This window comes from Salvelinus sp. IW2-2015, linkage group LG4q.1:29, assembly GCF_002910315.2.
Source record: "Salvelinus sp. IW2-2015 linkage group LG4q.1:29, ASM291031v2, whole genome shotgun sequence".
NCBI classification, from domain to species: domain Eukaryota; kingdom Metazoa; phylum Chordata; class Actinopteri; order Salmoniformes; family Salmonidae; genus Salvelinus; species Salvelinus sp. IW2-2015.
The window spans coordinates 21,134,682-21,149,825 of NC_036842.1; the positions used below are offsets into that span (position 1 = coordinate 21,134,682).

The 15,144-nt window shown below is 42.5% G+C and overlaps 1 protein-coding gene across 2 annotated transcripts; it reads right to left on the reverse strand.

The window, feature by feature from the left end:
* Nucleotides 1–7,365: 7,365 nt before the first annotated feature.
* On the reverse strand, nt 7,366–14,943 carry zfand5b (zinc finger, AN1-type domain 5b). Of its 2 annotated transcripts, none has more exons than XM_023984063.2 (6): nt 14,793–14,943; nt 9,975–10,150; nt 9,727–9,838; nt 9,449–9,546; nt 9,175–9,303; nt 7,366–9,004 (listed from the first exon to the last, which is right to left on the reverse strand). In XM_023984063.2, exons 2-6 carry the CDS (start codon nt 10,129–10,131, stop codon nt 8,856–8,858), a joined length of 645 nt encoding a protein of 214 aa, XP_023839831.1. In that variant the 5' UTR covers nt 10,132–10,150; nt 14,793–14,943; the 3' UTR covers nt 7,366–8,855. The 2 variants fall into 2 exon arrangements, with proteins under 2 accessions (XP_023839831.1, XP_023839830.1); XM_023984062.2 differs by having other exon boundaries at nt 9,449–9,567.
* Nucleotides 14,944–15,144: the final 201 nt, after the last annotated feature.

The window sequence follows — 15,144 nt, forward strand, 5'->3', positions numbered from 1 at the left end:
TACACACCTGGCTTAAGGATACTGCTGCACGATGGGAATTCCTTTTGTGGATAACTTTGCAGCTTTTACAGACCGACCAGGTCTATTCTTCGGGACAATACATCTTAACAGTATGGCTCCAGCATCCTCCACCAACATGTCTCTTACTCTTGCCTCATGTAGAGCCTTTGATACCTGACGTTGTGTATTCTCGGGGGTTGACTTTGGGATTGTACGCTCCCCTATCAGACTATGTTCAATGCTCCTCTCCCAGTTTCATTAATTAGTTCCTCAATTGCAAATATGGAACAAACTACAGTAACAACCTTTCTGCAATTCCTAGATTATTGTCCAATCACCGTATTGCGAATACTACTCACATGCAGAAGGTATTGTTAGTAGTAATCTTGTCCCCATAAAATTGAGCTCTGTCAATAGCTCGAAAATGGTTGATTGCTCATCCCGTGCAGCTTCAGTGCTACCTTGGATACTCCATCTGATATGAATTCCCGTAGCAATGGTATTGGAATAATTCATTTGAATGCTAGAAGCCTGATCCAAAAGTTGGACTTTATTGAAATTTTGGTCTCACAATCAAAGTTGACGTTCTGATTGTATCTGAATCATGGCTGTGTGATTCTGTGCCAGATCAGATGTTCAGTTGATTGGATACAATATTATAGAACTGATAGAGTTGGTAGAGGTGGTGGTATTGCGATTTATGTTAAATGCTGCTTAAATGTTTCTGTGTCCATATCAATTTACATTTACATTTAAGTCATTTAGCAGACGCTCTTATCCAGAGCGACTTACAAATTGGAAAGTTCATACATATTCATCCTGGTCCCCCCGTGGGGAATGAACCCACAACCCTGGCGTTGCAAGCGCCATGCTCTACCAACTGAGCCCAACGGGACCAACTTCTGTCTCAAGACAATATGAATGTCTAGTTTTAAACGTGGTACTTGGTAATAATGCTCATTTAACTCTAGCAGGGGTATATCGCCCCCCCTCAGCTCCTCCTTGTACTCTATGCAAATTATCTGATATACTGTCTAATTATGCAAACTCTGAATTACTGATTTTGGAGATTTAACCTGGATTGGCTCTCACCAGTATCCGATAAATTAAAAAGGCATTTTACTAAGCTAAATCTAACTCAGCTGATAACTAAACCAACCCGTCCCAACTTTAAAACCCAGTAAAATCCACTCTACTAGACATTATTCTAACAAATACCCCCCATAAATACACAGCCAGTGGGGTTTTTGCAAATGATATCAGTGACCACTGCCCTATTGCTGTATTAGAGATACCAGCTGAAACACTCTGATCCCTGTATAATCTCTAAGAGAAATTATAAACATTTCTCACAGCAAGCTTTTATCCTTGACTTATATCACTCTGAGCTTTTATCCACTTGCTGCTTTCTGGACCCGGTTTTAGCCCTTGCTTTTTTCTCTTCTATTGTTACTTCTATGTCTGATAAACATGCCCCGCTTAAGAATCACAGAGTAAGAAACCGAACCAGTTCTTGGTTCTCTCCTGAATTGTCAGGTCTTTTCCTGCAAAAGAATCGGGCCTGGGCCTTGGCGAGGAAAACAGGTACTCCAGCTGATTGGCTGTTTTTTAGGCAATGAGAAATAAATGTACTGCAGCTGTCAAAAAGGCAAAATCAAATTACTTCCTTAATGCTATGACAGATTCTGCAGGAGATCCTGCAAAATTCTGGAAAACCGTTAATTCACTGAAACGGGGGAATTCTGCTGTTTCTCTTCCTAAGCAAATACCTCAGACTTCTGTATTCTAACTGAAAAAAATGATATTTGTGATGCTTTTAATAAGCATTTCATCTCTGCTGGTTTTTTATTTGAAAGGAAAAGTGGACTTTGTGGTACTGGCCAGTTAGTTGATTTCGTCTTGCTTTTCAACCGTTACTCTGAAAAATGGTAACCCTGTTTTTAGTTTCCAGAAAATAACTGAAGCAGAGGTTCTAATTGCCCTGTGTGCCATTGATACTAGAAATCCTTAGGCGCTGACAATTTAGACCCGTACTTACTTAAGTGTGCTGCACCTATTTTTGCTGGTCCAGTAACACACATTTTTAATCTAACATTAAGCACAGGAAATATCCCTAAGGTGTGGAAAGCAGCTTTTGTTCTGCCATTACATAAGGGAGGTGACGGTAGTGATTTGGATAACTATCGACCCATCTCTAGGCTCCCTTGTCTGGTAAAGATTCTAGAATCTATAGTCAACAAACAGTTAGTCTTTTCTTTCTGCTAACAGTATTCTTAGTACCAATCAATCTGGTTTTAGATCTAAACACAGTACCACATCGGCCACTATGCTTGTTGTAAATGATATTGCAAATGCCTTAGACGATAGAAAGCACTGTGCTGCGTTGTTTGTAGATTTGTCAAAAGCTTTTGACACTGTAGACCATGCTATCCTGTTGAGTAAGCTGTCATCTATAGGACTGGGCACTGATGCCTGCCGATGGTTTTATGACTATCTTAAAGATAGAACTCAAGCCGTCATTGTCGATGGGGTCAAGTCTGACCCCTTACAGTTACTTAAAGGGGTCCCTCAGGGTTCAATAATTGGCCCACTATTGTTCTCACTTTATATAAACAACATTGGTGATGATGTCAGATATTGTAAATTCCATTTATATGCAGATGACACAGTGATGTACTCTATTGCTCCAACAGCGGACCAAGCTTTAATGCAGTTGGAGTCTGATTTTAGGATACTACAGGGGTCTCTTTTACAGCTTAAACTTGTTTTAAACGCTAAAAAACACTGGCTCAGGTACTGGCAGGTGGTACATCCAGGGGTGAGCGAAGCCATGAGAGACAGGTGGGTTTGGGCCCGGAGGCTAGCAGTTAGCAGTTTGTTTTTAGCCTAAAGCCAGCTTTTTGCCGAACTTTTCCAGAGAGAAAAAACACCGTGGAGCGAGATTCCGGGACAAGAGAGAGTGGTCCTAGCTGGTAAAAGTTAACCGCGATGCGGGATCCATGCAAAAACACGTTCGGTATTTATGATTAACAAAGATTGGTTATGTTTTAGTTAAAAATAACAAACCGAGTTTTCCCAGCATACAGTGTTCAGAAGCGCACTCTGATGACGTCAAGCGCACGCGAAACTGTACCTATTCTTAATGAGGCTTATTCTAATGCTTACCCTACAATAATGCACTAAATCAAATGTATGCACATTGCGCACGTTACACATCATGAAATATATTGAGACAAAATTACAGTTGCCTACAATTAAGAAAAATAGAAAATTGATTTCAATATTATTGAATTATATAGGCCTATACAATTTTCATTTCAAGAATATTTTGTATCATTCCCTTGATTGTAACAATTGCAAAGACATGAAAACTATTTGTAGTCAACGTCGTTGTGAAGTTATCTGTGGTCTGTGACAGATAAACATCTTGATTATGTTCAGCAGAGACCTGTATAGCCTATACAGTGAAAGGAAAAAAATAACAGCACACTTCATTGTTATACAAGTGGTCTGAACGAGCATTTTCAAGTGCAACTTTAGTAACAAAGGTTTTGGGAAATAGCGAAGAGATTTAATGATGCTCCTACCAAGATTCCAATGATGAACTTAGCCTTAAAATGATTTTGGTAAACCGGGTCCTGTACTGGTGGAAGCTGGGGGTGAGTATTTCACGTGAGAGAAGGCCACGCAGCTGTAGGTTGCCAGTCTCTATATTTACCCATAGGCAGAGACACAGACTATAAAAAAGCAGAACCTCCACAGTTGTCATAGCACTGAGGAAGAATATCACAGTCATTTAGGTTTTGTCCCTCTGGTCATATTAAAATAGCATGGCAGTGTAGCAAGCCACTGCAATTATGTAGTGATACTAGCAAATATAAGACATTGGAGTCTCAGAGACATAGGGAAATAAATCACCTTCAATGTTGCAACAACATGTATTAAAGTCTCACAATGTGAAAACAGGTTACAATAGCTGATGATGGCATTTTGTAATTTTTTTGCATCCCCATGTCAATATTCAGCTCAAGAAAGTAGACCTCTCTGTTTACATCACATACACTATCAAGCATTTCACACACATTATTTACATACTGACTGTTAGCACTTCGTGGTCTATAGCAAGACCCCAAAAGAATAGGCTTTAGATGAGGCAAGTGAACCTACAACCACAACACTTCAATAACACTTGACATGAGATATCCTGTAAGCATTACAGGGATGTGGTTCTGAATATATACACAAACACCTTCCCCATAAGCATTACTGTATCTTCTATATATGTTATATATTTGTATTGATTGCTACAAAGGAATTATCTAAGTGAATCTCAGAAATGTCTAATATATGAATGTTATCTGATGTTAGCAAGTTATTGATTTCATGAACCTTGTTTCTAAGGCTACATATATTGTCAATATGGGCTATTTTCAGCCCTTTCCTGGGTAGCATACCAGTGATAGACATAACATGGAAAAGAGCAAAAAATAAAACATGCAGCAGTCGATTAATCAGTTGGTGTTGGTAAGTGTGTTCGTGTGCTGCGGGGTTGAAGCTACGAACCCATAGGCTTGGCTCCCTCATCCATTCCAGGCTTTTGGGAGGGAGGACAATGAGCCTGTCATAGCAGATGTAAGCAATGTCAACAAGTGCTCTGGCAGCTTTCATGGCTGGGATAAGTTCTTTCCTCTTCTGGCGCACAGCTGCAGGATAGTCCTCAATGAGGAAGATATACATTCCTTTCAAGTTCTTGGCACTTTCCAGAACAGCTGTCTTGTCCTTTAACCTCAGGAACTTGACCACTATCGACCTGAGCCTATTACCTGGACTGGAGGTGGGTTTTCCAGTCCTGTGGGTGCGCTCCACCTCAAATCTTCCTGTGATCGATCTTCAGTTTCTTCGAGATAATTTCCCTCACTTTGTCCTCAGACTCCATCCAGGTCTCATGTGGAGATTCTGCAATTCCTTCCCCAACAATGTTGTTCCACCTTGATTGTCCCTCGAGAATCTGATTTCTCAGTCATTGTAATCATGGATTCACATACAGAACTGATTTCCTCTCTCAATGACTTACAGATTGCTGTCACCTTGCAGTTTTGTTTAAACTCATCGAGCTGACCTTGGGAGAACTGCAAACTGTTCTTCAGGTCCTGTACCCCTCAGGTAGTTGATTATTTTATTAGTTGAATCCACCAGTATTTGGACAACACTTGAAGACATTTTCTTGTTGTAACAACTGGTTGTAGAACTACACTGCTCTAAAAAATAAAGGGAACACTTAAACAACACATTGTAACTCCAAGTCAATCACACTTCTGTGAAATCAAACTGTCCACTTAGGAAGCAACACTGATTGACAATAAATTTCACATGCTGTTGTGCAAATGGAATAGACAAAAGGTGGAAATTATAGGCAATTAGCAAGACACCCCCAATAAAGGAGTGGTTCTGCAGGTGGCGACCACAGACCACTTCTCAGTTCCTATGCTTCCTGGCTGATGTTTTGGTCACTTTTGAATGCTGGCGGTGCCTTCACTCTAAGTGGTAGCATGAGACGGAGTCTACAACCCACACAAGTGTCTCAGGTAGTGCAGCTCATCCAGGATGGCACATCAATGCGAGCTGTGGCAAGAAGGTTTGCTGTGTCTGTCAGCGTAGTGTCCAGAGCATGGAGGCGCTACCAGGAGACAGGCCAGTACATCAGGAGACGTGGAGGAGGCCGTAGGAGGGCAAACAACCCAGCAGCAGGACCGCTACCTCCGCCTTTGTGCAAGGAGGAGCAGGTGGAGCACTGCCAGAGCCCTGCAAAATGACCTCCAGCAGGCCACAAATGTGCATGTGTCTGCTCAAACGGTCAGAAACAGACTCCATGAGGGTGGTATGAGGGCCCGACGTTCCACAGGTGGGGGTTGTGGCTTACAGCCCAACACCGTGCAGGACGTTTGGCATTTGCCAGAGAACACCAAGATTGGCAAATTCGCCACTGGCGCCCTGTGCTCTTCACAGATGAAAGCAGGTTCACACTGAGCACATGTGACAGAGTCTGGAGACGCCGTGGAGAACGTTCTGCTGCCTGCAACATCCTCCAGCATGACCGGTTTGGCGGTGGGTCAGTCATGGTGTGGGGTGCATTTCTTTGGGGGCCGCACAGCCCTCCATGTGCTCGCCAGAGGTAGCCTGACTGCCATTAGGTACCGAGATGAGTATTCCTCAGACCCCTTGTGAGACCATATGCTGGTGCGGTTGGCCCTGGGTTCCTCCTAATGCAAGACAATGCTAGACCTCATGTGGCTGGAGTGTCAGCAGTTCCTGCAAGAGGAAGGCATTGATGCTATGGACTGGCCCGCCCGTTCCCCAGACCTGAATCCAATTGAGCACACCTGGGACAACATGTCTCGCTCCATCCACCAACGCCACGTTGCACCACAGACTGTCCAGGAGTTGGCAGATGCTTTAGTCCAGGTCTGGGGGGAGATCCCTCAGGAGACCATCCGCCACCTCATCAGGAGCATGCCCAGGCGTTGTAGGGAGATCATACAGGCACGTGGAGGCCACACACACTACTGAGCCTCATTTTGACTTGTTTTAAGGACATTACATCAAAGTTGGATCAGCCTGTAGTGTGGTTTTCCACTTTAATTTTGAGTGTGACTCCAAATCCAGACCTCCATGGGTTGATGAATTTGATTTCCATTGATCATTTTTGTGTGATTTTGTTGTCAGCACATTCAACTATGTAAAGAAAAAAGTATTTAAAAAGAATATTTCATTCATTCAGATCTAGGATGTGTTATTTTAGTGTTCCCTTTATTTTTTTGAGCAGTGTATTTTTGTTCGTTTAAAAAGATAATTCACCGGTGATAGACACCACGGTCCTCAACGGCACTCCCACTGGCGTTGGTATTTGTCATGGTAGCAACGTAGGGTACGCTGTTACTCCTCGCAGTTCCAGAAAGGGCAGGTCACAAGGAAGATTGAAACAGCAGGGATCTAGACAGACACAAACCCGGGACAATCCGCTATCCCAGCTACAAGGGATAATCGCGTCGCAGGCTGCATTCAAGTCAAGAAAACCCCACTAGCTTGATAAGCAGCTAGCCCAGCTGCTATGCCAAGCAGCTCCTTGTTTGGCAGGATCCCTGGACAGATAGTTGCGGAGACCGCTGCTGACGCCAACCGCATCGCGGGACCCCAAAAAACAAGGTAGTTAGCTAGTAACCAAACTTTTTCAATAGAACAGTTGAGACTAAAAACAAACCGAGCTTTCCCTCATTCAACAGGAAGTTAAAAAAAACACCCTGCGTTCTGTTAGACAGGTAACTCTCAAGCCACGATGAGTTAAATAAATTGCCACAGAGTACATGATTCTATATCTCTGTACATAATTTTATTTACATGGTACAATTTTTCTGTAATGTTGGGTAACAAGATTATATGTGCAGTACATAAATATAAAGATGGTTTGTACAAACTTGCATAACTAAAAAGGGTTCAAATGAAAAGGTGAAATCTCACAGCCCTACCGAGAGACTAGAGCTGAGCAGCCAGACACACACAAAAAAAAGAGTCCACTGGATCAGTTCTGACTACTGAGGAACACAAGTACTTGCACACACAATACTCAGCCACCATCCATCCATCCAGGAAATGGCATACATTAGACATGTGTTTAATACATAGCATGTGATTCGCACTACACAATATAAATCAGAAATATATCACAAATTTTCTGGGAAATATTGATCAAAAGATTAGTGGACCTAACCCTTCCAACCTCAGCAATCTGGTTAATTTAGGCTATTTGTCATTGATACAACAACCCAAGCAAAACATCCCATATCCTCAAAAAAGATCACAGAATGGGCATCAGCACTGTCACATGACAACAGTTTGGGGTCACATGACCCGATCTCAATTGCAGGAAGTGAACGGTCTTCCGCCAGTCTCCCATCCAGCCAGACAAAGGCAGCGCCAAGTTTCCCCTTCAAATACACATTACATCACAGCATCAGACCTAAATACTTTTTAGAAAACCCATCTTTAACGGATACAAGTAAACCTAAGCAATGGTTTTTAGTGCAGCACACATTGCAGGAAGAATGAACCAGTGGAGCAGGCTTGTATGACTACACTGATATTCTGTTTGATTCAGATGAATCTGAAGAGAACCTATAGGGCTGGAACAGAACACATCCATCCTCCAAGTGTCAGTGCCGCTTTCACCATTCATACCGGATGATCATTTCATAAGCATCTTGAACAGGTTGTTCTTTAGGTGATAAAAAAAATAAAAGACTTCATTTGTTAAAGTCATTCTTCACATCTGATCTCACAATAGAGAATGTGCTTGGGGGTCTCCCCTGAATTGAGGCCCCATACAGCACAGAAACAAACATGTCTGGTAGTACATATAAATGGACTGATCCGGTCGGGGCTGTAACAGTCTCATAGGCTACAACGTCCTCCCTCTCCTCCAAAAAATCTCATAAATACAGAGAGTCAAAGTAGTAAACTCATGACAACCACAACACATCAGACTGCCTACTTGACAACAATCAGATTCCCAAAAAACACTAAGAATTAAGCCAAGTCCAGGCGTCCCTGGAAAAGAGTGTCCTAGTCTGCAGAATATTTTTTTTGAGATTCTTTTGGTTCTTCTTTTGTCATAATTCTTTTCTAAAATCGTAAGCTCAGACAGACAAAAAAAACTGAAGAAAATGTGATCGTTCATGCACTGCAGACAACTGGATTCCCCCATACTGTAAAAAAAACTAGTCCTTTAGAACGCAGGTCAAGTGCGAGTCCTTTTTTTTGCCAATCACTCCAAGTGTTCAAGGTCAAAGTGAGAGAAGGTCTTATATTCTCTGGATCTTGTCGGCCACCACCACAGGGTTCTCCTTGCGGATCTTGGCGGCGGCATCGGCTTTGTAGTCATACGGGCAGTTGTGCTTGTCTGAATAACGGTGGAGTCCACAGAACAGGTTCCCACAGCGGCAGTCAAAACCTGACAGAGCAAAAAGGCACAGTGAGTCAATCACATTAATAGACCCAGCTCATATCACCTCTGCAGTGTATCCTATACTCAATCATAGAGAGCCACATAAGCCACAGTCTTGACTGAGGTCTGACTGAATAAGCAACAATGTTATTCAGTACTGGATTGTTTGTCCTCACCTGTAAGGCCAACCTTCTTGCGGCACATGAAGCACCTGTTCTTTTTCGGTTTGGCGGGGTCGGGTGATTTGGATTCGTCACTGCCGGCAGCACTGGGAGGGGAAGCTGAGGCGGTGGGCTGAGTGACCACTGGAAAGACCAGAAAAATAAGACCTCAAAACAACACAGAGCCCAGAGACTATTCACAACCACCTCCCATCACAGGCCTGTAACCACTAACGTGACCCCCCCCCCCAAATGAAGCACTGAACACCCATATGAATCAGACACGCACCAGGTTCTGCAAGCTCTGCTTTAGGCGACGCTCCTTCCTCTTCACAGGAAATGCTCATCTCGGTCATCTGTTGGGTAACAGGAAGAGCTGCTGCCCCACTACAGTGAGAGAAAGAGAAGCTACAAAGTTTTACTCCAAATCGTCCACTTCATACTAGCCATCTCATTCAGATGTAATGATATAACAAACGTGGTGCAAGACAAGCGACAGTCATTTGGTGTGGATTTGTCTTAAAGAATTGTTTCCATGGTCATTTCTAAGTAGCAACAGACACTCACCTGGCAGCTTCGGCATCAGCTTCAGCAGCAGCAGCCGCAGCATTATTCAATGTGGCCTCAATTCTCTGGATGGCAGAGGCCTCCATTGTGGGGCTACTGGAGACACTGCCACCTAAATTAGACAAATTATTGGATTTAATAGGAGAAAAGGTCATGACCGCAAACCTGAGTCTTAAGGCATCTACTTCTCAAACAGATAAAAATTAACAAAAACAATTAACAGTTTATGGAGGAATGGCAGATCTTACTCATTGCACTCAGGGGGCTCACTCCTCCATTGTTCTGTCTGGTCAGGTGGTCCTTATAGCAGACAGAGCACATGCCACTGGTCCTGGGGTTTCCAAAGAAACCACAGCCGGTGGCACAAAGCATGGGCGCTTGGCTCTGATTGGTCTCCTGTGCCATCTCTGCTGATTGAATTGTCCTGGACATAATCAAAATAGAGACTCATTAGAAAATGGGAATATATATATATATATATATATATTTTTTAACAAGACTTTCAATATAAAACCCCGGTCAAAAGTTTTTTTTAATGGTTTAGAGTTTCGAAAATACAGATTTCTGAACACTAATGCGACCTCTGCCAATAGAAGATACTGAACCCACAACCCAAGAAGCAACATGACTACTCCAGCATTCTCAGAGCAGTCCTGTAATCACTGCAGCATGGAGCTGCTTGCAGCTGCTTGCAGCATGGAGCTGCTTGCCTCCATAAATAAATAAAAAATCATTGCCACTTAATTCAGGTAACCATAGATATCCAACCATTGTCCCATTACAGCGTCAGAGCACAGCGTCGCCAGTGAGGCCATCTTCCTTTTGACTTTGAACTAAGACTACTACTACTACTACTAAGAGTACTACTACTACTAAGACTACGTTGGCAAACAACCTGAAAGGGTGCATGCACACTGCCACCTAGAGTCTTGTTTGAACAGGTATAAAGTAGTTGTGCTTGTCTGGAATCCTGCATCACAACTGATAATGGCGCTAACGTCGTTGAAATGGCCATGGCTGAACTGTTTCGGCCATAATCTCAATGTTACAAACAATTCTATTAAGCAGGAAAAGGCCAACACTGACAGAGCATTTGGTGTCCGTCGAGCTATCAATGGTGTGCTCTCCAAAAAGCTAGCCGAGAACAGAACTGCGTGATGAGCTCAGACTCAATCAACACTCCCCAATCACAGTCTATTAATTAGTGTTTTAAGATGGTCATATTATGGATCATTTAGCAATTAGATTTTAGGACCTCTTTGGGTATAAATAAAATATTGAATTTGGCCTACTACTATAGCCCAGAGAAATGCATTGAATGACACATTCATAAATGGCAAAATCATAAGAAACAAGGTTTAAGTGTTTAGCTTACATCTAGGAGATAAAAGAAAGTTCTAGACACAGACACACTGAACAAAAATATAAAACGCAACATGTAAAGTGTTGGTCCCTTGTTTCAAGATAATCCATCCACCTGACAGGTGTGGCATATCAAGAAGCTGATTAAACAGCATGATCAATACACAGGTGCACCTTTTGACAATTAAAAGCCACTCTAAAATGTGCAGTTGTGTCACAGCACAATGCCACCGATGTCTCAAGTTGAGGGAACGTGCAATTGGAATGCTGACTGCAGGAATGTCAACCAGAGCTGTTGCCAGAGAATTGAATGTTAATTTCTCTACTATAAGCTGCCTCCAATGTCAATTCAGAGAATTTGGTAGTCCGCACCAGTGCGTCAATCGACTCTAGGTGGTTAAAGCCAGAAAAAGTTAACATGCTTGTCCTTGTCAGAAACCTTTTCGTAAGATATAGCTAAAATAAAAATAGGCAGAAGGGTTTTAGTCCCACTTATCGAAAGCGCTGCTGTGGGAGCTTATGCAATGCCCTTTGCTCAATTCAAGGCTATGAATAAACCCTTCGACAATAATATAAACATTTGTTTATATGTTTAACTTGTACAAGTAACATGTACTGGAAGTGCTATTGACAGTAGCCTGGTGTAGGCCTATAGTATTGACTGTTTGGTTTGCAAGGAGGGATTTTCCAGCAGCAAATTTTTTATTTCCTAAAGCTTTGGTCAGGTGAAGGCCAGAAATGCATATGGTTTGCTTAAAACTTCTCATTCGATTAATCCATTTTGTAATAGATGGTTCTCGCTCTGTCAATATTACTGTACCATGTATTTATTTAGGCTATTCACAAACAAAACTTTGAGAGACTCTGTTACTGGCTTCATAGATTCATTTGAAGGTTGATCATGAAAGAGTAGGCTATATGCTTAAGCCAACAAGTCACATTCAAATAGAATGACGATTGGGGAAAAAAGGGAACGTAAGAAGCCAGACAATGGAGTGTCCGCTGCAAAAGGCCCATGATTATCCGACATTGAAGAGATGAGAGAAAATTTCTGACATTCTGCACAGCTTTTGGCAACATATACATTCATTAAAATAGACTATGGCAAAAAATAATAGGTAGGTCATTTGGCATGTTGCCTGTTGTGCGCTGTCCGACTCCCGCTGTGCCAGCCATGTTAAAACAAGCTAAACTAGAGTCTGTTAAATTAAACTTGCTTCCGTCACATCACGATGTCATCAAACATTGTTGATTTCCAATTACATCGTAGTATCGCCCAACCCTTATTAAGTAAGGGATGGCGATTTACCGCAATCTGTAGTTATGGAATGTTTCCTCGTGAGTATAATTCAGTGTCATTTCCTTCAGTTAACTACTTAAAATGGTGAAAGTCCTCAATGGCGCTGCCCATGCTAAAGCAGGCTTTTGGGCACTAGGGCCCTCTAACTATGGGTTCAACTCAACTCGCTCACAGAGGCTTTATTTGGAGACACATTAAAGTTCTCTAAAGCAGAGATTTGATAATCCCAGGGTTTTAATAGCCTCGCTGTCTGTAGGTATTTAAAAAAAAATTTTTACAACATCCATTTCAGCACCATCTGTTAGTCACTCTTTGAGCACTATGTTTATCAGTTGGGGTTTAGACCTAGTTATAATTTAAACCTTGATAGCACCACTGGTGAGTTCATCACAGTAAATGTGTGGCTGCCTGCCTGGTTATCGTCAACACAAGGTCAACAGACAAGACAGGGGTCTAAACAGATGGCGGGATGTGGAAACAGTGTTCAATCATTGGCAAGAAGCAACCAGTCCTTCTGGTTGCATCACTCACTATCACGTCCAGAGATGAACAGACTGGTGTGTGAACCTTTCCCCAACCCAGAGCGTTCTGATCAGCTACAAACAACTGGGATAGTGGTACAGTAAGACAGTCTTAAGGCAGGTTGATAAATACCCCAAATGAAGTAGCCAGTTTCCATTAACTTAACCGTAGCCAACTAGTCTGTTCATGGAAGAAAACGAAAAGCAAGTGCTGAGGCACCTGTATCAGTCTTCTAGGAACCGAGGGGCGCCGCGCAGGGGGGAGATTCACAAGTCCATGCCACGCTTTCTAGCGAAATGCGTCAGAGGTTTCCCCCAGAAAGGCACTTCAATCGCCCCATCACGTGTATGCCTGCTGACTGCAGTGTTTTTTGCTGTCCCAAACTCGCTTGGACGGGGTATTAGCTTTCGCCTGTCACAAGGGTGCAATGTGACAGGCTGATCTCAAAGGCGCACTCACACGACCTCGCTACACTATTTATAGGCAACCCTGGAAGCCCCACTAACGTTTGGTTACGTCACCAAACCTTAACGCCTGCTCACAGTGAGACGGGTCCGTTCGTAATTTATTTCTACAGAAACGTGTGGAGGGCGCTCAAGGTTTGACTGAGATATGGTAAATGTTGCAATGTTAACATACAGGCTGCAATGCCACACACACGCCTTGAATTGTATTGACAAGAGCGGTGGCTTTGCCTTATATATATATATAACCATATAACCCGTGTGTTGCTAGGTAGCTACATTATAAGCCAACACCAACAGTCCCATCCATCCCTTATCAAAATCATATGTGCTGTCTGCAATACTGATGAGCCCCCCCATTAATCAACTGACAATGTTATACAAAACTACAATGGATCTATCAATATCTATGTAATAAATCCCCCCCACAGACTGGCAAGCTAGCTGGGACAACAGTTCCGGGGAACGAGTCAGACGGTGCAGTACCAGTAGAGCTAGAGTAGAGGCCTCAACTGCTCTTTAAATCCACTGAGTCACGCTAGGCTACGTAGCTAGTGAAGATTGTAATTCCGACATCTAAGTAAGCCTAGCATCACTGTACTAGCAAACAACGTCGTGATAGCTGTTCAGCTAACTACAAATGATCATACAGCAGTAATTATTACTATGATCCAGCAAGATAACTAGTGAAATGTGGTTCATCCAAGTCACGCTGATTACCGTTAGCTAGCTAAGGTTAGCGCTTTGTCTTTTCCTTTTGTTCCTGTTTTGTCAATTCAACATGAACAAATGTAGTTCTTCCAATAATTGACGTATACCAACGCATCTGTAGCGACCGTCAAATAAAACGAATGTCAATTTGAACAGACTTTAGGTACTTTAACCATGTAAAATATTCGAAGGTTGAGCAGGTGGCCTCGAGTTGATCCACATCACACTCAAGCTAGCTTAGCTAACCATCGACGACGCATACGGAATCAGATAGTTGCCGTTTTAGGAAGCCTTTGGACGATAAGTCCTACTTGCTAACAATTGTTTTCCGCGGTGAAGTTAACCCTTCTATGTAATAAAAAATATATAAATAGTTTGACCCCCTCCAAATAAACAGCTAGCTAACGTTAGCTAGCGTAACTTAACCCCTCATTTATTGGGAAAAAAGTAAATAACTCTATTTAGCTAGCCATGGACCCTTATTGTGTAATCTTAAAGTAATGAAACTAGGTTTAAATAGCTTTGACGGACCTGTATAACGTTAAAAAACATCTTAAATTTGTTTAAAACTAGCTCATTAGCTACCGTTATCGATACCCTCTTTCAAAGACACTCAGCCAGTAACGTTCGTTAAACATCAACAATACTTTGCTTTTCATAACGCGCAACCTAGTTGACAAGTATTTTTTTACGGGCGTTTAACTTACCTTCAGAACGAGTGTTTTTGCTCTGTTGGTTGTTCGCTGTACCAAAAGTCCTGGCAGACTCTCCGTTCCCCTTCCTGAGATACTAAGGGCTCCGTCTAAAAGTACGCCCGCTAGCGTAGCTACTGACTGTTTTCCGCTTTCTTTTTTCTTTTTTGGCCTTCTTTAGTACGAGTGGTAACATACGTCATGGAAAATAGCGACCCTCTGATTGGAAGACAGGAGTGTAGGGGGCACCTAGTTTCGGTCGCCTCTGATATGTAACCAGTATGCAACACATACGCGAAGTGTTACCTACCGGTACAATGTAACCATTTTGAAAAATTATTGCGGATGTTTTGGAAAGCTGTGAATT

What these genes read in the sequence shown, in the direction of transcription:
- zfand5b (XM_023984062.2), bottom strand. Translation starts at nt 10,131, where the DNA reads ATGGCACAGGAGACCAATCAGAGCCAAGCGCCCATGCTTTGTGCCACC. An exon ending in GAGCCCCCTGAGTGCAATGA is followed by an intron (nt 9,839 to 9,974) that starts GTAAGATCTGCC and finishes TGTCTAATTTAG; the next exon opens with GTGGCAGTGTCTCCAGTAGC. An exon ending in AGCAGAGCTTGCAGAACCTG is followed by an intron (nt 9,304 to 9,448) that starts GTGCGTGTCTGA and finishes TGGTCTTTCCAG; the next exon opens with TGGTCACTCAGCCCACCGCC.